The sequence below is a fragment of the Scardinius erythrophthalmus genome, assembly GCF_964197995.2.
Source record: "Scardinius erythrophthalmus genome assembly, chromosome: 20".
Classification (NCBI taxonomy): domain Eukaryota; kingdom Metazoa; phylum Chordata; class Actinopteri; order Cypriniformes; family Leuciscidae; genus Scardinius; species Scardinius erythrophthalmus.
This window is the reverse complement of record NC_138240.1, coordinates 36609653-36635193: the sequence shown is the minus strand read 5'-3', so window position 1 is coordinate 36635193 and position 25541 is coordinate 36609653. Positions and strand designations below refer to the sequence as shown.

General features: G+C 41.3%; 1 protein-coding gene across 1 annotated transcript in view; it reads right to left on the bottom strand.

Annotated features, from left to right (window-relative positions):
• LOC308680497 (neural cell adhesion molecule L1-like) overlaps positions 1 to 25541 on the bottom strand; it is a 54530-nt gene that overhangs the window by 28176 nt on the left and 813 nt on the right. Inside the window, exons 2-5 of the mRNA XM_081348628.1 lie at positions 6264 to 6318; positions 4127 to 4305; positions 1410 to 1512; positions 335 to 528 (exon numbers count right to left, since the gene is read on the bottom strand). Coding sequence (XP_081204754.1) covers positions 335 to 528; positions 1410 to 1512; position 4127 — 298 coding nt within the window. The 5' untranslated portion in view covers positions 4128 to 4305; positions 6264 to 6318. The remainder of the gene's footprint in view (positions 1 to 334; positions 529 to 1409; positions 1513 to 4126; positions 4306 to 6263; positions 6319 to 25541) is intronic.

Here is a 25541-nt window from a genome sequence, read left to right as displayed (position 1 = left end):
TGTGGTGGTGGTGTTGTTGTTACAATGTGCCACTCACAGTGTTGTGTTAGCTAATAATAGCTAATTGGGAAGCAATCTGGGATTTATATTCGTTCTGGAATTCTTCGAAGCGCTTGTGTGACTGGCACACACAATGAGCTGTAATTTTCCTCTAAATGACGATGATTTCTGCATATGACACACAACAGGGGGAAGGGGGCTTGATTTTGGGCTGTTATCTGCTGCACGCCAGATTCTCAACAGAAAACTCGCCACATGTGGTAACGTCAGGGATATCAAACAGGCAATCATAAGTGTGCTGCTCTATAATGTTGTGGTAATGAGAGTGACTTACTCTCTGTGATAATACGAGCCTCTTTAGACACGGCCGTGCCGAGCTCGTTGGATGCGTAGCAGTTATATCTGCCCTGGTACTGGTGGATGGGTCCATCCTTGGCTGTCAACGAGAAGGTCCCAGAATCTCTGGACACTGAGAGGTCAGGGTCTTTAGAGGGGTCAAACTCCAAACCATCCTTCACCCAGCGGAACCTAGCAATGATACAGGTAAGAAATAAGTGACAGTATTTTTTTTTTTAAATAACATAGAAAATAACATCCATAAATGAAATTGCTATAGTGACAAATTAGTATTTTTTCTCAATTAATCCCTTCTAAGATTAGTAATAAATTTTATGTAAAAAGCCTGTACTGTATACACCATTCAAAATTCAGCGATATTTTTCTTTATAAAGGGTTCACCCAAACATTAAAGGTTCACCCAAAAATGTGAATTCTATCATCATTTACTCTCCCTCAAATTGTTCCAAACCTGTATGAATTTCTTTCTTCTGTTGAACACAAAATAAGTTATTTTGAAGAATGTTGGTAACCAAAAAGTTGATGGTTGATGTTGATGGTCAACTCTTTGGTTACCCATTTTCTTCAAAATATCCTCTGTTGAACACAAAGCAAGAAAGAAATTCATACAGGTTTGAAACAACTTAAAGTATCCCTTTAATACATCTATTTACATAAAAAATAAAAAATAAACATTTAAAAAAATGTAAACAATAATTACATTTTGAAATTAAATAAATTCTAAAGAATTAAATAAAATGTCTATTTACAAAGTGATTATTTGCATTTTTATTTTTGAATTAATAAATTGATAAATTCTTTATTTTATTTTTAAGTGACACTCCTAGTCTTCCATGGGATATGACTAAACTACCAGACATAAAAGCCATTAAAGTCCAATTCTTTAAAATCTTTAAAATGCATCATATGATAATAGGTTTAAATGTGTATTGGTTATGTAATTGTGGCTACAATTATTTATGAATGAATACAATGCAAAAAAAAAAGCAATATATAAAGGCTTCAAATAAACGGTTACCAAATGATGTAACTGTGTTGCTATGGATACTAACATGGGTGGGGGATTCCCAGTTGCCTCACAGGTGAGTGTGATGTCATCTGCTGAAAAGGTGGTGATAGACACTGGCTGGGCAGTGATCACCGGGGGGCTTTTCACTGCGGAGAGAGTGCATCACACTCAAAACATTCAATTACCCTGTATATTTCTGACAACTGTGGAGTTAGCAAAGCAACACCCTTAAAATAGAAATAGGCATTCCAAAAAGCTATAATAACAGCTCATTTGTTAGTTGCTTCAGACGTGGATGATGAACGCATATTAGTCACAGGAGTTGAGCTGCCTTTCCGCTGACCTGCTGTAATCACAATATTCAAAACAACTTAATGATCCGCAGCACCACTGACTTCAGTTGAGTTTCTCACTAAACCTCAACAATGTTCTGAAGCAAGTGCCTCTGAATCACCTCAACACTCACTCGATTAGTTCCAGGAAACAGAATTTCGTCCATATCATGAGAAACTCCCAAGTGAAAAGATGGAAATGAAGAGCACGGTGTAAAGCGTCCAGAGACCCGAGATGATATCTAAGTGTCTGTTGTTTTACGGATGAGTGGCCCGTGAAAGAATTGGAGAGCAGGAAGAAAATTAGACTTGAGGAATGAATAAGAGAGACAGACAGCGAGAGCATAAAGCATTAGTTATGTAATCTACTGACAGAGTCACTGAGGCTATTAACAAGTGCTTATACTGGACACATAACAACACTGATGTCTGGGAATGGTTACAGTGATCCCTTACTATGCAGCTTATATCCTCATCTACTGTATCTATCAATCTATCTATCTATATCTCTATCAGTCTATAAGAAGAAGAAAAAACACAGATTTAAAAAGTAAACTGTTCAAAAATGAAAGTAATCCCTGGTGATGGACCATTTTATGGGCCATTAACCATTAAAACTGGGAGGCATGGCCACACCTCACCCATCTACCGTAGATAATCATTCATTTTAAAAGACTCCTGCCTAGATGCACCCTCAATTAAAAACAAAAAAAATTATCATTCCCACACTTCTAAATATAACAAACAAATATCTCAGCTGATCAGTTTGGGCTGTTTGCTGCAGGCTGTGTTCAGTTATTGGAATGAGTCTGGGAAATGTTAGTGGAGTAGAGTCAGTGCATGCATAGACATATGCTAGAAATACTCACAGTGTCTTATTTTGTCTGTCCATTTGGTCAGCGGGGAAAAAAATAATAATAATCTTTTTAGTTTACAGTACAGTAATGCACACCGACAGCATGCACTTATATTGTACACACAAGAACACGTAGAACATGCAAACACATACACAAACTATGCCTAAGTAAAGCTAATTACAACTACCAGCATCTAACCCTAATGAGGATTGGATGCTTTACTGTATTTGCAAGGGCATTTTTAGAGGTATAGCAAACAAGTGCACATAAACACACATTTGCTCTTCTGTCATGGTGTGAACTTTCTATTGACTTGCTTTTATGTAGATTGTTTTATATCTCTTAACCCTCACAGAAACTATTTTGACATTATTTGTTGTTAATATGAGGTTTTACTATCCTGGTGACAACATTTGCTCCAACAGTGAAGGCAAATCCTGACTTCCCCACCACCACCTAGATTGCATTAATCCTTTAAATAAAACAAAATGTTATGATTACACTGTTTGGAGGTGAAACAAAGAAAACACATGATGCCAGCTCATACACCTGGACTGTAGTTCAGCTGGCCAACAAGAGGCACACTAGAGATAACAAGATGCTGGCAAAGCAGAGCTAAAATAAACTCCCTCCCTATCTAGCCATTTTCTTTCCTTTGACTTCAACCACCCTTTGCAAGACTGCTTGGTACTGCAGTCCCAACAACTTAATAAGAAAACAAACGCGCTGAATGTCTGAAAACTGCAACATGGCAGGGAGACAGAAACAGAACCTTAGCATATGGGCCGGACTCGGTCAGACATATTAATGTGGGTGTGTCAGGGCTCTCAAGTGTCACGCATTGAGCGTGACAGTCTCTCATTTCGGTCTTTTGTCATGCACTCCCGCCACACATTGTATTTCTCACGCAGAAAAAGGCTGGGGTAATGTCACTCTTGCCTGTCTTCAAAACTTGAGAGCCCTGGTGTGTTGTCGATCTCAATGATCACATCCATCGTGTCTATGTTTCCCATTTAAAGGTCACTAATTGAAGTCAAGAGAAATCGTGACCTTTCATGCAGATGTAATTTTTCACTGACATCTCATTCTGGTGCATTTCTGTTTTGTTGTTTTCATAATCTAGTTTTTTTCCTCTTCTTTTGTGTGTGTGTGTGTGTGTGTGTGTGTGTGTGTTTGGAGGGGCGGGAAAGAGAGATGCTCTGTTACACTGATACATGAATGCAATCTTAAATTGCAGATGTACAATAATAGCAACAAACCTAGTGCTGTTAATAGATTTAGGAAGCTTGTAGAAGCTGCTGTTTTTACAGTTCCTGCTCAGGTGGGTTTCAATCACTGTGCGCTTGACTGTCCTTTCCAATCAGGCCTGTACTAGGCATTCAGGTCAATAGTATAATAAATTGAGCAATTAAACTCACTTATAACTGCTCATTCTGCACTTTTTATCTCACATTCACCTAACAATAAGCCATAGCAAACATTATAATTCTGAAAAAATCAATGAAAAAAAAACACGCGCACACACACACTCGCCATGCACTTAACATTTAATTTATTGTCAAATCCTGTACTCACATTTGGATGGGATGTTGATCATGGTGTCCCCGGGCTTTGGAGCCACAGACAGCAGGAGGAGAGAGAGGAGAGGGAGCAGGAGAGCAGCACATCGCCCCCTGCTGCCCACCTGCTGGAGTGACGTGGCAGGCATGGGCCGGCCCTGACCAATTTGCTGCCCTAGGCAAGATTTTACCTGGTGCCCCATGCATCACAGCCCATTTCACCCCGTCATTGTGTTGATGATTATTTAGCATATATATATACACACACACACACACACACACACACACACATTACAGCCTAAACACAAATACCAAGAGCATTACATAGCATTCAAGTCAAGTCCCCATTATCTTTTATAGCACGTTTTACAATACAGATTTAATGTGAACGTTGCTATTTTGAATAAACCCGTAAATAAATATCATTATTAATTTTGGCAAATAAATTTTAAAAATGCCATATACAGTACTGGCCAAAAGTTTGGACACATTACTATTTTTTATGTTTTTGAAAGAAATTTCTTCTGCTCATCAAGCCTGCATTTATTTGATCAAAAATACAGAAAAAAATAATAATATTGTGATACATTATTACAATTTAAAATAATTGGTTTTTGATTATACTTTAAATTATCATTTATTTCTGTGATGCAAAGCTGAATTTTCAGGATCATTACTCCAGTCTATCACATGATCCTTCAGAAATCATTCTAATATGAGAATGTCATTATCAAAGTTGGAAACAGTTCTGCTGCTTAATATTTTTTCATAACCTATGATACTTTTTAGGATACTTTGATGAATAAAAAGTTAAAAAAAAAAAGAAGAAAATGTTTTAAAAATATAAATCTTTTGTAACAACAATATACTCTACTGGTCAGTAATTTTGTTCTTTCTTTTTTTTTTAAATAAATCAATACTTTTATTCAGCAAGGATGTGTTAAATTGATAAAAAGTGATCGTAAAGATGATTTATATAATTAGAAAATATTTTTTATTTATTTTGAATAAATGCAGTTCTTTTTAACCTTTTATTCATCAAATATATTAGGCAGCAGAACTGTCCAACACATAATAAATCAGAATATTAGAATGATTTCTAAAGGATCATGTGATAGACTGGATGTCACATGTGACACTGAAGACTGGAGTAATGATCCTGAAAATTCAGCTTTGCATCACAGAAATAAATTATAATTTAAAGTATAATAAATTGAAAACCAATTATTTTAAATTGTAATAATATATCACAATATTTATTATTTTTTATGTATTTTTGATCAAATAAATGCAGGCTTGATGAGCAGAAGAAACTTCTTTCAAAAACATTAAAAATAGTAATGTTTCCAAACTTTTGGCCTGTACTGTATTCCCCCCAAAACTGCACAACTGTAGAGTAAAACATTAATAAAAAAAGTGATAATAAAAAATGCGTCTTAAAACTGACATGATTGTTACAAAATCACACACAGTCTGGGGCCTCTGGAGAACTCAGAACAACTGCTAACATTAAGTTTAAGGTAAAAATAACTGCCATGAAATTATAGTATCTTACTCCTATGCAATAAATTGTTCATTCACTACATCACTTTACCTCTGTCTTTATCCCCTTTTATCCTCTTCTCCTCTTTTTGGCACAGTATCTATCGCAGACTATGCTCATTTATAATGTGTCATGTAAATTCGGCGATCCGTCACAATCAGGAAACTTTCACCGTGTCTAGAACTGGCGCGAGCTGCCAGGCCAGTTTCTACGAGCTGTGTGTTAACAAAAGCAGTGTCTACATTGGATGCGGCGTTGCGCACGCTACACAACAAATTACCAACAACTGATCGCGCGCGCGCTCTGTTTCTGACGCACTTCAAGCACTCGCTGGGCGGGGGAAGATTGATGAGCCGGACTTTTTTTTTTTTTTTTTGCTTTATTTGGTAGTATTTCGAATTAATGGTTTTAAAATAGTATTATAAAAAAAAAAAATGTAAAAAAAAAAAATAAAAATTCACTCGTTCACTCATTCTGGCGCCCCTATGGATGAGTGGCGCCCCTAGCATTTGCCTATTCCGCCTATGCCTCGGGCCGGCCCCCAGGCACAAACACAACGGGCCAGAAAATCTCAGATTATCCCAATCAGAGAAGAGCAGTATTCACCGTTTCTTCTTCCTGTATGTTTCTCTCAGGTCCACACACTCCTGATGCACTCTCACTGCAAGAGAAGAGGGAGAGAGAGCATGATGGAGGGAGGGATGGAGGGAGGGGCAGGAAGGGCAGACCCACCTGCGTAGAGAAAAAACACTTCCACATGGCCCAGGACAGAGTGAGCCAGAAGAGCCAGAGAGAGGGGTGGAGTTGGGTGCATGTAAACAAATGAAGGTGGATGATATGTTGTGAAAATATTGTCAACCATTACAAAAAGATGCAATGGTAACATGGTGAAGTGATAATTTCAGATGGCAATACCATGGTACAAAATGATTATTAAAATAATTTCATGTACCACGCTATTAACTGTGCATTGTACTCCAAGGTACTTCAAACAATACTATGGTAGTCCAACAACTATGGTAGTACCAGGTACTTTTTGTTGGTTAATATTTATTATTATTATTATTATTATTATTATTATTATTATTATTATTATTATCTGATATTGGTAGAGTAATGTAATAGATTTTTTTCCCTTTCTACTATAGCCTGCCCTACATTAAAATTTGTATGCTTTAAATGTAGTTATCAGTTATAAAATTAACATATTCTGCATCAGCTAAAACTTCTATATCAAGACACTTAAATATATAGGGCCCTATCTTGCACCCAGCGTAATTGACTTTGTACAGCGACGCATGTATCATTCCTATTTTGCACCCGTGCACAGCGGACTTTTCCCTCCTCAGACGCACGTCGGTTAACTAAGAAATACACTTGCGCTCCCGGGGGCGGTTCAGCGAAAAGAGGAGGCGTGTTCCGGCGCAAACGTTCTCTGATGCTATTTTGCAGTTTCAGAAAACAATTCCGCCATTGACCGAAAAAACCTAGTTTAAAGTCAGTGCCGCGTTGCGCATGTTATTCATATGCTATTTTAAGGGCGCATGCTTGGCCATAATCAATGTAGCGTGTGCACAACGCGCATACACTTTGATTCTCTCATCTACACAGAAGCAGCAGTTTTCATTTTTGCAAACCATACATTATTACGATAGATAGATAGATAGATAGATAGATAGATAGATAGATAGATAGATAGATAGATAGATAGATAGATAGATAGATAGATAGATAGATAGATAGATAGATAGATAGATAGATAGATAGATAGATGGATAGATAGTTTATTATAAAAGCATAAATCTAGCTTACACATTTACCCAAATTAACATACGCCTGTTTAAGCGAAGCTAATCTGGGTGTGTTTCTCCGTCCCCAACGTCACTTCTCTGTGTTTTACGGCCCTGACGAGAACGTCGGTCTCCTCGGCTGTGAACCGCTCCTGGCAAATCCGCCGTTATAATAGCAATCCGCTTTAGAACAAGGACGCCTGCTCTTAAAGGGAATGTGAGATGACGCTCTGATTGGTTTATTTCACGTTACGCCCAAACCACACCTATGAGTAATGAAGCGACTTCAGACCAACCCATTTTAGATTTGTGTCAGGCACAAGAGTCATTTATCCTGTCGGTATAATAGCAACAGCACACGAGACTCGCCCACAAAGTTACTTGCGTTTCGCGCTTGATACTTGCGTTTCAGATCATTAAAACAGGGCCCATAGTGTGGCCACTTATGTCTGAAAGACTTAATTGAAAACAGAATACAATACATTCCATTGAAATAAATACTAGACATAATTTTATAGATGAAGTGAGCATCAGTAGTAGCACATGGCAAAATGTCCTTATCTGAAGCACAAAGCCATTTACTCAATGAATTTCCTCAGCAAGATCTCAGAAGATCTTAATGGTCATGCCATTAATGGATAATGATGAATGGAGGCCGGTGCAAGCGAAAAGATGAATATGAAACATTGTCTGGGTCTTTTTGAGGAGCCCTTTTTAATGGAAAAGATATGCATCTATTAGAACAGCTATCGCTCACGCCACAGGCTTATGAGCTACGCAGCAGGAGGAGTTCTCCATCTGTACCTGGGCCTGCCAAATGACACCACAAAGACCTGCGTGTGCAGCTCCATTTATCAGCACTATCACTGGATCAAGCAATCTCTTTTCATTCACTTGCCTTGATCACAATACAGTACAAAAAGGAGCTCCCCAAGGACTTGTGATAAAAACTAAAGGCAGAGAATGGGGATGAAACTAAATAACAAGCGAGAGGTGGATATTTTTGTTGGCTCGGGAAGAGCGTGTCTGGCAGAAGCTGGCAGCTATGCATATCTTTAGCTGGGCACCGCTGTACCCTACTGGTGCCAAACCCTGGAGCTGAGTGACCTTGGAGCAGAAGGAGGAGTAAAGCACAAGGGTTAGACTAGCATGAATTTCCAAGAGGTTTCGGGAAGGTCTATGGTGGTTTGGTGCTGGTCTGACTGGCAGAAAAGCACCACAGGGCTGATCACAGTCTCACAAGGTCCCTGAGAAAACCTCTTTGGAGGTCGTCAGACTCGCCACCCTGGCTCTTTCCAGCTACCTCTGCTGCCCCTAGTGGCAGACCCTTTAACATGCATAAAACAAAAAATCCCAAGGAGGGCTCGCTGCATCCTGCGGTGGACATCCAACCCCGCCCTCATCCAAGTGTGATGTAAGAAGCCACGCCCATGTCCAATACGTCACCTTGTGACTCCCCATCCGGCCCAAAAACCCATTTTGTTGTATGTAAGTTTCCGATTGAAAGGTTTTTTTTAAGTGTAAGGCAGAGGTGGGGACAAGTCACACATGGTCAAGTCCAAGCATGTCTCAAGTCTTAACCATCAAGTCTCAAGTCATCAAGTCAAGTCAAGGGTTCACCCTAAGCAAGTCAAATCGAGTCTTGATAAGTTTCAAGTCAAGTCAAGTCAAGTCACAGTACTAAAATAGAGGTAAATAGAGGTACATTTTTTCGATACATATTTATTTTTGCACAGAAAAGATGAACTTGTATACATATATTATGTATCCATGTCTTTGCACACCAGAAACGTGTCTGATGCAGCGCTGCTGCTGCTAGGTGACATATGATAAGCCTCATTGGTGATATATTTGACATATGGGGAGAGAGTTGTGGAAGGCCTATACTTCATGTTAAACATAAATATATAGCAGCAAAGGCAACGTCGGTAGTGTTGACGGCAAAATAGGCTATAGAATATTTCGTTCTGTATTGACAGGTGCAGTATTTGAAAATCGATAACATTTTTTTACATTACATTTATATTTGCATTTATGTCAAACCCTAGACACTTTGAAACATCAAAATTACATTTATTATATGTATTCGTGGCAAAATGGCATATAAACATCTTTTCCTATTTTATTTTGCCTGAAAGCGCTTCCAAAATGCTTGCGTGTCGCGTGAAAAATAGGCGTCGGTTCTATTTCTAGCATGCATGCGTTTTCCGCGCGGCTCAAGCCGGACTGGGACACAATTTCAGGCCGGGAAATCCTACACCCATCCAGATCCAGGCCATACCTGTCAACACTCCCGTTTTCCCCGGGAGTCTCCCGTATTTCACACCCATCCCCCGCCCCCCTCCCGTTTTGTTATTTCTCCCATGAAACTCCCGTTATTTGTATGGCCCAAACGTCTTTATATGAATAATCACATCAATATATTATTCCAAGGTTGTCCAGTTGCCAGATCTTGTATGAAACCCATCCTACTCGCGCAATCAACACATCATACACATTTTAACCCATTTGTGAGCTCAACCTGGCAACCTACAACCCAGTTGTGCCGTCGATATCTGCGCAGGTAGCAGACGTGGGAAGTTGAATAAGCGTTACTGGTAGAAATGGGAAAAGACTCAGTGGTAAGTAAATATTTAACGCAGCATCCGTTTTTTTCTGTCATCCTTTGGCTGCATGGCGTTACGTTATATGATGCGCTTTTATTCTTGCTAATGCTTTTAAACCATTCAAGCCATATCTTAGGCTACTTATTTTATAAAACTTTCAAAAGCGGAAAGCGCATCACTATGGGGTTATTATTGTTGCAATATTCCAAATAAATAGATTAATATTCACAAATAAATGTAGTTTCATAAAAAATGATAAAATTGAAGCGAGAACGTGCTACGATTGGCCAGCTCGGTGTGGCCGTTATCTGATTGGCTTGAGTAGGTATGGAGCTAGAATTGTCTCTTTATTACATGCGAGAAAATAAATGATCTGAGAGAAAAAAAAAAGTTTGAGAGAAAAAGTTTTCATACCAATAGCAAAAAATAATATTTGAGACTAAAAAAAGTTTTGAGAGAAAGTATTTTTCTCATAGAACATAAAAAAATATACATTTGAATTTTTTTTAATTATTTCTGAGAAAAAAAAAATCTCTCTCAAAATACATTGAAAAAACCTCTCAAATATATATTTTTGCTATCAGTGTGAAAACATTATCTCTAAAAAAAAAAGTGTTTCTCTCAAAACGCTTTTCTTTGCTCTCGTGTCAGATTTTGCTTTCACTGTGAAAATCAGTCATGGGCGGGGCCACGTTCCTATTGGCCAGTCGGGTGAGCATCGTCTTGTCTTATTTGTCTTGTCTTCCACATTTCTACATTTATTTTTCCTTGCGCATGTATGCTAATTGACCTATGGCTAAGCCACGCCCCCGAACGCGATGAGCCAATTACAGTACGCATAGCTAACCCAATACACTTGGACATTCTCTGCTTCCACGTCCATTGCAATGCATTGCAGTTAGTCAGTTTTCATTCGTTTTTATGTTTTTTCTTGTCATTTTGGCTTTTAAACAGCGTGTGTGTGTGATTTTGGTTGGGTGACAGTTGTAGGTTACAGTTTGACAAGAGTTTACAGTTTGACAAAAGCACAATGTTGTGTTTTACACAAATATAAGTAGGCTAAACACTTTGCAGTTTTAATTATGTCCTGTATGAACAAAATGGAGTATGTTTTTATGTTTCCACTGTTCGATCGCGCCTGCTTTCTGACACACACACATTCCAGCATTGCAATCTTGACATCGCAGCCTGTTCATTATTCTGCACTCCCACCAAACGCGAATAGAGCGTCAAATTCGCGCGTATCGCGTCTAGTTCGACGCTTGAACATTTTGAATCCAAAGCGAATAGGACGCGCGTTTAAAGCGAGCGTTTGAAGCGAAATAGCATCAAACTATAACGTTTACACTGTGAACTGTAAATCTTTGTCTGGAGCTGAAGCTTATCGACCTTCTCAACAATAAAATTATTAATATAACCCTCCAATGCATATTTAAGGCCCTTTTGGTGACATCGAGATGATATATAATCTTTCTGTCTCCAAAAAAATATCAATTGCCTCCTGTGAAATGTCTCCTACTGTGACAGCTGCCATAGCGCCTGTTACCGAATGTTGAATGTTTGTCTGAGTGAGTGGAGGGGGCGTGGCTTAGCTATGTCAATTAGCATACATGCACAGGGAAAAATAAATGTAGAAATGTGGAAATACAGAAATAAATAAATGTAGAAATTTGGAAATACAGAAATAAATAAATGTAGAAATGTGGAAATACAGAAATAAATAAATGTATAAATAAATACATATATAAATATATAAATAAATGTATAAATACATATAGAAATGCATAAATAAAAAAATAAATACATGTAAAAATACAGAAATAGCCATTTATATTACCAAAATGTATTTATTTTCACTATTATTTCTGCATTTATTTATTTATTTCTACTTTTATTTATTTATTTATTTATTTTTCGTTCTGTCATTTTTATTCCTTCATACAGTACTAGTACCTAGCAGTGGTAATAGTAGTGGGTTGGTGTTTGTATATCAGTTCTAACACTGCTATTATGAGGTATCACCATATGTCATCATTCACGTTTTCTTTAGATTAGAAGATTATATATATCAAGGGGAATATATATACTTAAAAATCCTGGGTGTTGTGACACTGTTTTTGCTTTTAGATCAACAAATAATAACCCAAAATGATTGTCTTGATAATGTCATGCATAAGACTTTTTTTCCTGTCCTGTCCTGGACTCGGTCTTGACTCGGACTCAAACCTCTTTGGACTTGGTCTTGACAGTCCTGGTCTTGGACTCAACAAAGGTGGTCTTGACTACAGCCCTACACACACACAACTCGATGGGTAGCTGGCTGAGCAAGTTCAGCATCACTGTAGATTAAACATTAAAAAAATAGCACTCATATTCAAGAATGAATGTGTATTATATAGCCATCATGCTAGGTAAACTTGCAAACTCGCCTGGTTTATACTATTTTTAAATCAAATGCCAAATGAATGTTTTGATTGTTTCACTCCACTTGTTTCTACCTTTGCACTTGCTAGCCTCAAAGCACCTGAAGAGTAATGCTGAACTTGCTCAGCCAGCTACCCATCGAGTTGTGTGTGTCATCATCTTACCCAAACACTGGAGTGTCCGTGCTCAACTAAGGCAGAGGCGGCATCTATGCTGGTGAACCGAACATATAATGATTCAGTTCGACTCATAGGAGTTCGACTCCCAAGACAAGACGATGCTCACCCGACTGGCCAATAGGAACGTGGGGACATAATGCCACCCAGAGCGGAGCAGGAGGACTCCATACCACAAGCAGCCGCACAGCCTGAAGATACTCCCTCGTTGTCACACCCAGTGCCCCCATCATCATTGTCGCTGCCCCTTTTCCCCACTTTACTCACTGACTTGCTGGAGGAAACAGTCGAGGAGATGGATGGAGATGATGAAGAAGACGAGGAGCAAGAGGTTGATTATATGAAGACCTGCTGTATGATGAATAGACATCATTGCCCTTGACCTTTTGACCTTTGATTAGAATCACTTTTTTCTATTTCTGTTTATTCTAATGGGGATTTGTTATACCCTATATATACACACATTTGACAATATGAGTGGTTTTCTGTTTTGTTTCAATAAATATGATACCAATATAACGGTTTGAATAGTAACTCTTTTAACTCCTTATTATGGGAGATGTTCATTTGGACCAACATGTGACAATTTTTCAAGTAGGGATCATCAACATTTGCTTATTAGACATCATAAAGACTATAAAAATACAAAAGTTAGAAAACATATAGGGTCCATAGGGGAGGAGTTCCAGTGATCCAATGTCACCGATTTTTTACATTTGTTTGCGTTTATTTGAGTTTTAATGCACCAAACATCATCTAATCATGACAATCCTCATATCTATCAATTCCTCATACAAAGACGAAGAGAAAATTGGGTGGATTGTGTCTGTAGGATGTATTGTTCAGATTCTATGCAGATTTAAAGTTTTCATTTTTCACAGCCAAAATCAAGCACGGACACAAAAGATGATACAAAAAATCACATATGGGACAATAATTTGCGTGGGGAACATCAAAATTCCTTTACTAGACACCAGGCATGTACTGGCCATCGGGACTACCGGGAGATTCCCGGTGGGCCGCGGTTTGTGTGGGCCGGTGCCGTGCGTGATGTATTTTGTTTTTAAATCAATATTAATCGTCAATATATTCGGAAGTATATTGTTGTATAGTCCAATTCCGGGCTTATGTGCCTCTCTCATTGGCCGCATGAAGCTGATGCGAGCTGCGAGACTGACAGGTAGGTTAAACGTGTGCTGAGCACGTTCACTGAGCATTGGCCAATAAGAATCAAGTTACAGACTTGCAAAGCGGCCGCTTTACAACTTGAGCGAATTCATGTGATGATGTGCAACGATACAAAATATCTAAACGTAAAGGAGGGGCCGAGAAGTTGAGAGAAAAAAAAACGACAAGCAATTGAGACAGATTCCACCACCAAATAAATGAAAATAAATTAATTATTTGCTGGAAGGCTGGCAAAAAACATTGTTTTGTTTCAAAGTTAGGAAATTGCAGCTGTAATAGGCCACCTTTCACTGATCTATATAAATGACATTTATATACATCAGATCAGTGCTGCCACTGTATAATCTCACTGCTATTTAAAATAACTCGATTAGTTTTCGTGCGCATGAAACAGTGCGTGAGTTCTCTTACGAGAGGTTCTCTCGTATTGCGTAGTTGCTTACGCTACGGGAAAGCCTTTCTTTCTCGAGATACTGAAGCCAAAAATTATCCTTAATTTTTATAATCTTGTCAACGCAGTGCGGCAGCCTGCAGACCTAGGGCAAGCTTACTAGCGTGCCCATTGGCTGCCCTGCGGCAACTGCAGCAGCCTACCGCTGAGCCCTTGGCGTGACGTCACGACCAATGAGCGCGCTTGGCGCGCTTAATGCGTCACAGCCCGCGAAAAGGGGTGTGGCTTAGCGTATATAAACAGGGCTCGGAGGCTGCTTCTCTGATTTCTGTCTTTTCAGCGAAGCTCTACGCATCGCTGCTCTCTGAGGAAGCCGCCGTCGAATCAAGCGACCAGCACGCCGAGGATCTCAGCCTGAGGACGCCGGCCGCCTTCGCCGCCTTCAGCTTTCCCTGCCTGCTTCGCTATCCGGCGAATATATCCTTTTACTGCTCTGTGTTGTATGTGTTTGTGTGTTCGCCCCGCGACACACTTTGCATCTAAAAGAGCGCGAGGCGTTGTTGCAAATGCCTCGCTCATCCTGTGGCTCGTGCAGAGCCGCGCTCAGCGACGGAGACCGCCACGTGATCTGCGCTCTCTGCCTGGGTTTCGACCACGCAGCCCGCGCCCTTCACGGGCGGCTGCGAACAGTGTGAGGACTTGCCGATGTCGACCCTACGGGCTCGACTCGCCATGTTTCACGATCCTCCACCTTCTCCGGCTGCCTCTTCCGGGCCGCGTAAGAAAAAACGCCGCTCTCAAAGGCCTTCCGAGCCGGTGGTTATAGCTGAGCGCTCGCCGGAGCCCCTCCCGCGAGCCTCGCTCTCTCCTTCTCCCCCGCCCTTCACCGACGCGCAGCGGCCGGCCTCTGCCCGCACTGCCGTCGCCTCAGGGGACGAAGCAGACCAGCTGGTTACTCCCCTCTGTCAAGCCGCGCAAACGGCGCCGCTCACAAGGGATGTCAGAACGGACGGTCACGGGCTATAGCTTCCTTTACGTTACAAGGAAGCTACCCCCCCCCGGATGACGCACGCCCTCTCCCCCTCTGTTCGAGCCGCGCAAGGCGCCGCTCACAAGGGATGTCAGAAGTAGACGGTCACGGGCTGGCTTCCTTTACGTTATAAGAAAGCTACCCCGCGTCTCGGTCGCGCGCGTCACTCTCCGGCCACCTCCGTTTCTCACACATTTCTCAGTCCCCTCCTAGCTCAGGCGACTAGAAATATCTATATTGCAGTAAACAAGCCTGTTATACACGCACGCCTGCAAACAAACGATGTCACAGCACATAATGACATCTTCCCGCTCTCTCTCCCTTTGTTCGAGCCGCGCAACTGCGCCGTTCTCAAGGGATATCAGAGCGGACGTCACGAGCACCGGCGAAAGGAGGAAGAGAGAGTGTTTTCGTCCCCGCTTAGGCCGGACTTCCTCCAATCCTCGCATATTTCTCAGTCCCCTCTAAGTTCAGGCGGCTGGAAATACTATTATTGCAGTAAACGAGCCTGTTGTAATACACGCGCGCCTGCAAACAAACGCTCGGTCATATGCTCGCACTGACTGGAAGCTCATGTGTGCCCCTGTGGCTCAGTGGCAGAACATTAGACTTCCGCACCAGAGACCCGTATTCGAATCCGGCTCTGGCAGCAGAAAAACTTTTTTCTGCTTGCTTCTCTCGAGCTCGCGGCCAGCTTTCTTACATACAGAAAGCAAACCCGCATCTCACGGGATACATATTTCTCAGTCCCCTCTAAGTTCAGGCGGCTGGAAATACTAATACTGCAGTAAACGGGCCTGTTTTAATACACGCGCGCCTGCAAACAAACGCCGAAACGAAACACGACGCTCGGTCATATGCTCGCACTGACCGGAAGCTCATGTGTGCCCCTGTGGCTCAGTGGCAGAACATTAGGCTTCCGCACCAGAGACCCGTGTTCGAATCCGGCTCTGGCAGCAGAAAAAACTTTTTTCTGCTTGCTTCTCCGAGCTCGCGGCCAGCTTTCTTACATACAGAAAGCAAACCCGCATCTCACGGGATACATATTTCTCAGTCCCCTCTAAGTTAGGCGGCTGGAAATACTAATGCTGCAGTAAACGGGCCTGTTTTAATACACGCGCGCCTGCAAACAAACGCCGAAACACGACGCTCGGTCATATGCTCGCACCAACTGGAAGCTCATGTGTGCCCCTGTGGCTCAGTGGCAGAATTTTACTGGAGAACCGTGTTCAAATCCGGCTCTGGCGGCAGAAAATATTTTTTCTGCTGTCTTCTCCGAGCTCGCGGCCAGCTTTCTTACATACAGAAAGCGAACCTGCATCTCACAGGATGGTGCTTGAGTATTTATGAGCGTCTAAACATATGAGCCATCAAAGCATTTGCTCTATAACGCCGATGGTGTTACAAGTGTAGAAAATGTGCCCACTCCCATGTGCTCACTGCTACACACAAACACGGTCCCCATGGTAACGCGTTCAGAGCGCTCTCTCATAAAGCGGTCACACGCCGCTCGAGTAATAAGTGTAGTAAATGTGCCCACAACTCTGTGCTCACATCTACCTGTAACTCGCTCTGCCACTCGGTTACCCCGGGCAACAGCGGCTCAAGCCGAGGGTGTTATAAGTGTAGAAAATGTGCCCACTCCCATGTGCTCACTGCTTCACACAAACATGGTCCCCTTGGTAACGCGCATAGAGCGCTCTCTCATAAAGCGGACACAAGCCGCTCGAGTACTAAGTGTAGTAAATGTGCCCACAACTTTGTGCTCACACCTACCCGCTGCTCGCTCTGCCATTCAGTTACCTCGGGTCGCACACCGTCTAAGCTCCCAAACTCTGGCCGTGTCATAAGTGTAAACTCTGCGCCCGCTCAGGTGCACGCGCACTCACTTTTAGACATTACAATCCCCACGCCGCTTTCGCGCCAGGGGTGTTTGTCAGCAAATCACGCTCCATCCTCTGGGACCGAGCTACCGAACGCTGTACAGCCGGCCAATACTGTTTACCAGCCCCCGTGTTCGAGCACCAGCGGCGCGCACGCCGCTCCATCCTCTCTGATACAGGTTCCCCAATCCCGCGCAGCGCGGCGATCTGAACCCAGAGACCATTCGACCCCTAGCTATGCATGCGGAAGCATGGGAAGCTATTCAGGGCGCGTCAGAATGGGTGCTGAGTACTATAAAACACGGCTATTCGCTTCAATTCGCTCGTCGCCCTCCGCGCTTTCTAGCACAGACGGAGACGAAAGTGAGTTCAGAAGCTGCGCACCTGCTTCAAGCCGAAATAGCGAAGCTACTGCGCAAAAGGGCTATAGAACAGGTTCATCCTTCTCTAAGCGAGTCGAGCCTTTACAGCCGCTACTTCCTCGTACCCAAGAAGGACGGAGCGTTAAGACCTATTTTAGATCTGAGACATCTGAACAAAGCCCTCATGAGACGGCCGTTCAAAATGATCACAACCAGAAAAATCCTCGCGCAGATTTGCCCAGGAGACTGGTTTATATCTCTCGATCTAAAAGACGCATATTTTCAGATCCAGATAACTCCCCGTCACAGGCCATTCTTGAGATTCGCCTTCAACGGTCGAGTATATCAGTACACAATCCTGCCCTTCGGCCTGTCTTTGGCACCCCGTACATTACGAAATGCATGGACACGGCTCTCGCTCCCCTGAGAAAACAGGGAATGCGAATACTGAATTATCTGGACGATTGGCTTATTCTAGCGCTGTCAGAGACGGAACTTGTGTCTCACGGAACAGCGCTTCTCAGCCATCTGGAGGATCTGGGTCTCTCGGTCACTGGACCAAGAGCTCGCTATCGCCCCGTCAGTCAATTTCCTTCTTGGAATAGAACTGGACTCGGTGGCTATGACGGCCAGACTGTCGGAGCAGCGCGCGCGCCGCATCCGCCTCCTCGCCGCATCCCTCCAAATAGGCAGCCGGGTTCCGCTGAGGACATTCCAGCGTATCCTGGGGCATATTGCCTCAGCTGCAGCAGCGCTCCAGCTGGGCTTACTGCGCATGCGCCCGCTTCAACGCTGGCTGAAAGCGCGCGTGCCCCACCGAGCCTGGGCGGCCGGCGGCTTGCGAGTCAGAGTGAATCAGAGCTGCTTTTCAGCCCTGCAGCCCTGGCTGGAAGCCGAATGGTATCACACAGGAGTGACTATGGGAGTGATTTCACACCGGAAAGTTGTCTCGACAGACGCTTCCAACCTAGATTGGGGAGCGCTCTTCGAAGGCAGACCGGTCTATGGCCGCTGGTCAGACCAGGAGAATCTCCTACACATAAACTGTCTAGAGATGCTCGCGGTCGAGAAAGCTCTCAAACACTTCCTCCCATTCCTCCACGGTCACCATGTTCTAGTCCGCACGGACAATACATCGGTAGTGGCCTATGTGAATCGCCAGGGCGGTGTCAGATCAGACGCTCTGCACCCTGGCGGAACGCCTCCTCGTGTGGGCTCAGCACTCTCTGCGCTCGCTGAGAGAGCCGCGCATGTGCCTGGCCACCTGAACGAGGGCCCCGACAGACTGTCCAGGGACAGCGTTCCCCCTGGGGAGTGGTCTCAACACCCCCAAACAGTCCAGTCACTGTGGCGCCGTTTCGGCAAAGCGAAAGTCGACCTTTTTGCGTCAAAAGACAACGCTCATTGCCCAGAGTTCTTCTCGAAGAACGAGGACGCGCTGGCCCAGACCCGGCCCAGCGGCCCGCTGTATGCTTTTCCCCCGGTCTCTCTGCTGCCTCAGGTCATCAAGAGAATCAGGGAAGCGCGCCACACAGTGCTCCTCTTAGCCCCATACTGGGAGAACCAAGCTTGGTTCCCGGATCTAATACAGCTGGCAGACTCAGCCCCCTGGCCGATACCGGTGAAGAGAGACCTTTTCTCTCAAGCCCGCGGCTCGATATGGCATCCCCATCCAGAGCGCTGTCTCTGCATGCGTGGAGCCTCAACGATTACACGCTGATCTGCCAGACGGGGTCATGAACACGATCATACAATCTAGAGCCCCCTCTACGAGGCGGCTCTACATGTCGAAATGGTCAGTGTTTAACAGATGGTGCACTGCTAAGGGGCTCGATCCACAGACATGTGGGGTATCGCGAGTACTGTGTTTCCTTCAAGAGTTACTGGACGCGGGCAGGTCCCCCTCCACGCTCAAAGTCTATGTCACGGCCATTTCAGCGCTCTCTGTTCAGAGCTGGGCCGCGCATTAGGAAGGAACGAGTTCGTCATCCGCTTCCTTAGAGGAGCCAGGAGGATGAACCCCCCGCGACCCCCCTCGGTTCCTATGTGGGATCTTTCACTGGTCTTTCACTGGTCACGCTCAAAACCGTTTTTCTGATAGCACTGTCTTCAGTCAAACGAGTGGTGGAACAGCTCTTTGTTTCGTTTGGCGGGCGCACCAAGGGTCTCGCCGCCTCGAAACACAGCCTGTCCAGATGGATAGTGGACGCTATTGCTGCTGCTTATGCGTCTAAAGACCTGCAGTGCCCATTGGGCATTCAAGCTCACTCCACCAGAGGCATGGCCTCGTCCATAAAAAGTGCATGTGTCCATCATAAAAGTACGTCTATCCATCATTAAAGTGCATCCATCCATCATAAAAGCATATCTATCATCATAAAAGTGCATCTATCCATCATAAAAGTGCATCTGTCCATCATAAATGTGCATCTATCCATCATAAAAGTGCGTCTATCCATCATAAATGTGCATCTATCCATCATAAAAGTGCGTCTATCCATCATAAAAGTGCGTCTATCCATCATAAAAGTGCATCTATCCATTATAAAAGTGCATCTGTCCATCATAAAAGTGCATCTGTCCATTATAAAAGTGCATCTATCCATGATAAAAGTGCATCTATCCATCATAAAAGTGCATCTGTCCATCATAAAAGTGCATCTGTCCATTATAAAAGTGCATCTATCCATCATAAAAGTGCATCTGTCCATCATAAAAGTGCATCTATCCATTATAAAAGTGCATCTATCCATGATAAAAGTGCATCTATCCATCATAAAAGTGCATCTGTCCATCATAAAAGTGCATCTGTCCATCATAAAAGTGCATCTGTCCATCATAAAGGTGCATCTATCCGTCATAAAAGTGCGTCTATCCATCATAAAAGTGCATCTATCCATCATAAAAGTACATCTGTCCATCATAATAGTGCATCTATCCATCATAAAAGTGCATCTGTCCATCATAAAAGTGCATCTATCCATCATAAAAGTGCATCTGTCCATCATAAAAGTACATCTATGATGGATAGACACACTTTTATGATAGATAGACACTTTTATGATGGATAGACGCACTTTTATGATGGATAGACGCACTTTTATGATGGACACATGCACTTTTATGATGGATAGATGCACTTTTATGATGGATAGATGCACTTTTATGATGGACAGATGCTCTTTTATGATGGATAGATGCACTTTTATGATGGGCAGATGCACTTTTATGATTGATAGATGCACTTTAATGATGGATAGACGTACTTTTATGATGGACACATGCACTTTTATGATGGATAGATGCACTTTTATGATGGATAGATGCACTTTTATGATGGATAGACGCACTTTTATGATAGATAGACACTTTTATGATGGATAGACGCACTTTTATGATGGATAGACGCACTTTTATGATGGACACATGCACTTTTATGATGGATAGATGCACTTTAATGATGGATAGACGTACTTTTATGATGGACACATGCACTTTTATGATGGACAGATGCACTTTTATGATGGATAGATGCACTTTTATGATGGATAGACGCACTTTTATGATGGATAGACGCACTTTATCATGGATAGATGCACTTCTGATGGATAGATGCACTTTTATGATGGATAGATGCGCTTTTATGATGGATAGATGCTCTTTTATGATGGACAGATGCACTTTTATGATGGATAGATGCACTTTTATGATGGACAGATGCACTTTTATGATGGACACATGCACTTTTATGATGGATAGATGCACTTTAATGATGGATAGACGTACTTTTATGATGGACACATGCACTTTTATGATGGATAGATGCACTTTTATGATGGATAGATGCACTTTTATGATGGATAGACACACTTTTATGATAGATAGACACTTTTATGATGGATAGACGCACTTTTATGATGGATAGACGCACTTTTATGATGGATAGATGCACTTTAATGATGGATAGACGTACTTTTATGATGGACACATGCACTTTTATGATGGATAGATGCACTTTTATGATGGATAGATGCACTTTTATGATGGATAGACACTTTTATGATAGATAGACACTTTTATGATGGATAGACGCACTTTTATGATGGATAGATGCTCTTTTATGATGGACAGATGCACTTTTATGATGATAGATGCACTTTTATGATGGACAGATGCACTTTTATGATGGACACATGCACTTTTATGATTGATAGATGCACTTTAATGATGGATAGACGTACTTTTATGATGGACACATGCACTTTTATGATGGATAGATGCACTTTTATGATGGATAGATGCACTTTTATGATGGATAGACACACTTTTATGATAGATAGACACTTTTATGATGGATAGACGCACTTTTATGATGGATAGACGCACTTTTATGATGGACACATGCACTTTTATGATGGATAGATGCACTTTAATGATGGATAGACGTACTTTTATGATGGACACATGCGCTTTTATGATGGACAGATGCACTTTTATGATGGATAGATGCACTTTTATGATGGATAGACGCACTTTTATGATGGATAGACGCACTTTATCATGGATAGATGCACTTCTGATGGATAGATGCACTTTTATGATGGATAGATGCACTTTTATGATGGATAGATGCTCTTTTATGATGGACAGATGCACTTTTATGATGGATAGATGCACTTTTATGATGGACAGATGCTCTTTTATGATGGATAGATGCACTTTTATGATGGACAGATGCACTTTTATGATGGATAGATGCACTTTAATGATTGGTAGACGTACTTTTATGATGGACACATGCACTTTTATGATGGATAGATGCACTTTTATGATGGATAGATGCTCTTTTATGATGGATAGATGCACTTTTATGATGGATAGATGCACTTTAATGATGGATAGACGTACTTGTATGATGGACACATGCACTTTTATGATGGATAGATGCACTTTTATGATGGATAGACGCACTTTTATGATTGACACATGCACTTTTATGATGGATAGATGCACTTTTATGATGGATAGATGCACTTTTATGATGGACAGATGCACTTTTATGATGGATAGATGCACTTTTATGATGGATAGACGCACTTTTATGATTGACACATGCACTTTTATGATGGATAGATGCACTTTTATGATGGATAGATACGCTTTTATGATGGACAGATGCACTTTTATGATGGACAGATGCACTTTTATGATGGACAGATGCACTTTGATGAAAAATATACCCATTGACTGTCATTATAAAGCTTGGAAGAGCCACGACACTTTTTAATATAACTCTGATTGTATTCTTCTGAAAGAAGAAAGTAAGATACACCTAGGATGACGTCAGGGTAAGTAAATCATGGGCTAATTTTCCTTTTTGGGTGAACTATCCCTAGGACCATAGACATAAAATACAAATAGGACTACCAAATTGCCTATCACAGTTTTTGGCAAGTAAATCACGTGATGTGACACATCCTATTGACCCTGTTCACATTTCTGGGTTTCTCAGAAGTGTAAGGCATCATAGTTGGGTTAACTTCTATAGCAGTGAATGAAAGACTACATTAAATATATATTTTTGTGTTCCAATTTGCTCAAATAGCAAAAGAAACAGTGAACGGTGTTTTCACAACTTTCAAAAAGAGTAAAAAAATAGATAATGGCAGTCGGAAGAAAGTAAGTTGTCAACTTTGTCACAGCCGCGCTATTAGAAACATCCTCACAGCAGCGTTAACTAGTTTTTGTGTAAATAATACAATTATAGTGTTATATGCGTAATTATCTTTTATTATGACAGTATGTGGCAACATGTACGTTAAAAGCACATCTTCTGCACTAAACAATAATATTGCAATATTCTAGACTCTTACATGTACCTAACGCCACACTTACACTACAGAAGACTGTAAAAAATATATTTTTGTATTTTCAAATTACAAATTACTTGTATTTTAATTAAATACTTTTTGATGTATTTGTGCCCATCTCTGGTTAAAGATTGTCAAAAGAACGGCTCCATGCTACATAGGATGCCGTTGCTAGGGGTTGGCAACCAAATGTAGCAGGACACAGCATGCTGAAACAATAGAGCAGCGACAGCAGCGGTGATTCCGAAACAGCTAAACAAATTGTATAAACATTATTACAGAAATTAGTTATCACCCTGAATTGTAATCTGTTTGTCTGTTTCGTCTTTTTTTTTTTGTGTGTGTACAAATTGCTACTTAATGTAACAGTTTTAATCAGTAAATACTTTTAAACCTACTCCACACATGACTCCTGTGTGTTTTAGTCTTTCAGCATTTAGTTGTCAGTACCTTTGTCTCACACTCCAAACACCTGGATTGAACACTAACCAGCCTAACCCAAAATCCTCAAATCCCTTTTTTTATTTCAATAGAATAAATAAAGCTATCCCACTTGTGAGAGAATATTAGAAATAGACATTGCAATACAAATAATTGATATTGCATAAATGTGCAAACGATATACTGTACATACAGAAACAGAGCAGTATACAATTAACACCAGTTAATGGTAAACTTCTTTCTTGGATCTTGTTTGAATTGACAGGCTATTATAGGCTTGACATTGCATTCCCTCTAAATGTGTTATGGGCCATGAGGACTGTCTGGTTAGTAAAAAAAAAAAATCAAAATATGATTTCATCCAGTAAAAGTTAACTTTACATGGTAATTTGTTTATTGTAACAACAACAAAGGGAAAAGAATGCTACCGATTACAAATGGAATGTTCAATATTTTTTTCTTTTTTTTTGCCTACCTATGAATTAAGAGGCATTGTTAACTCTTACATTCTAATTACATGTACAATCAAGGCATCAGATGAAAGCTTATCTTCCACTCTTTCTAAATGTGTGCTCAGTTTGTTTCTAGCATAAAGTATCAGGAAGATATGGCTCACTATTCATGAATATAATCAAACCGTTTTAGCATGTTTGGGTGATTCTGGGAGTTAAAGCCGAATTTGAGGTAACATTGTTTTGACCCTAATTACAAGTTTCCAGCAGCTTGTTGACCGGGTTGGCCACACAGATTGTGATCCTCAGACATCATAGATTTCATTTATATATGACAACCTTTTACAGCAGCCCATGTCTGATTTCCTAAAAAACAGGTGTTTTGCCCCCTGGGTATTAGTGGTTTTAAGGAAAAGGAGTAGGCTACATTATGTTTTTGATCATATGTAGTGGCCGTGGGCCAGTATGTATGGAAGCTTGTTTCCGCCACAAAATAAAAAAAATAAAAGATAATTGCGACTTTTTATCTCACAATTGCGAGTTTACATCTCGCAATTCTGACTTTATTTCTCAGAATTGCGTGATATAAAGTCAGAATTGCATGATATAAAGTCAGAATTGCGTGTTATAAAGTCAGAATTCTGAGATATAAAGTCAGAATTGCGTGTTATAAAGTCAGAATTCTGACTTTTTTTCTCGCAATTGCGACTTTATATCACGCAATTCTGACTTTATATCTCAGAATTCTGACTTTATATCTCAGAATTCTGACTTTATATCACGCAATTGGGAGATATAAAGTCAGAATTGCATGATATAAAGTCGCAATTGCGTGTTATAAAGTCAGAATTGTGAGATATAAACTATTCTGAGGTAAAAAAAAAAAAGTCCGTCTTTTTTTCCCCCTTAGAATTGGACTTTATATCTCACAATTCTGAGAAAAGATGTCAGAATTGCGAGATATAAACTCGCAAATATGTGTTATAAAGTCAGAATTGCGTGATATAAAGTCAGAATTCTGAGATATAAAGACAGAATTGCGTGATATAAAGTCGCAATTGCGAGAAAAAAGTCAGAATTCTGACTTTATAAGACGCAATTGCGACTTTATATCTCGCAATTCTGACTTTATATCTCAGAATTCTGACTTTCACGCAATTCTGACTTTATATCTCAGAATTCTGACTTTATTTCACGCAATTCTGACTTTATATCTCGCAATTCTGAGAAATAAAGTCAGAATTGCGAGATGTAAACTCGCAATTGTGAGA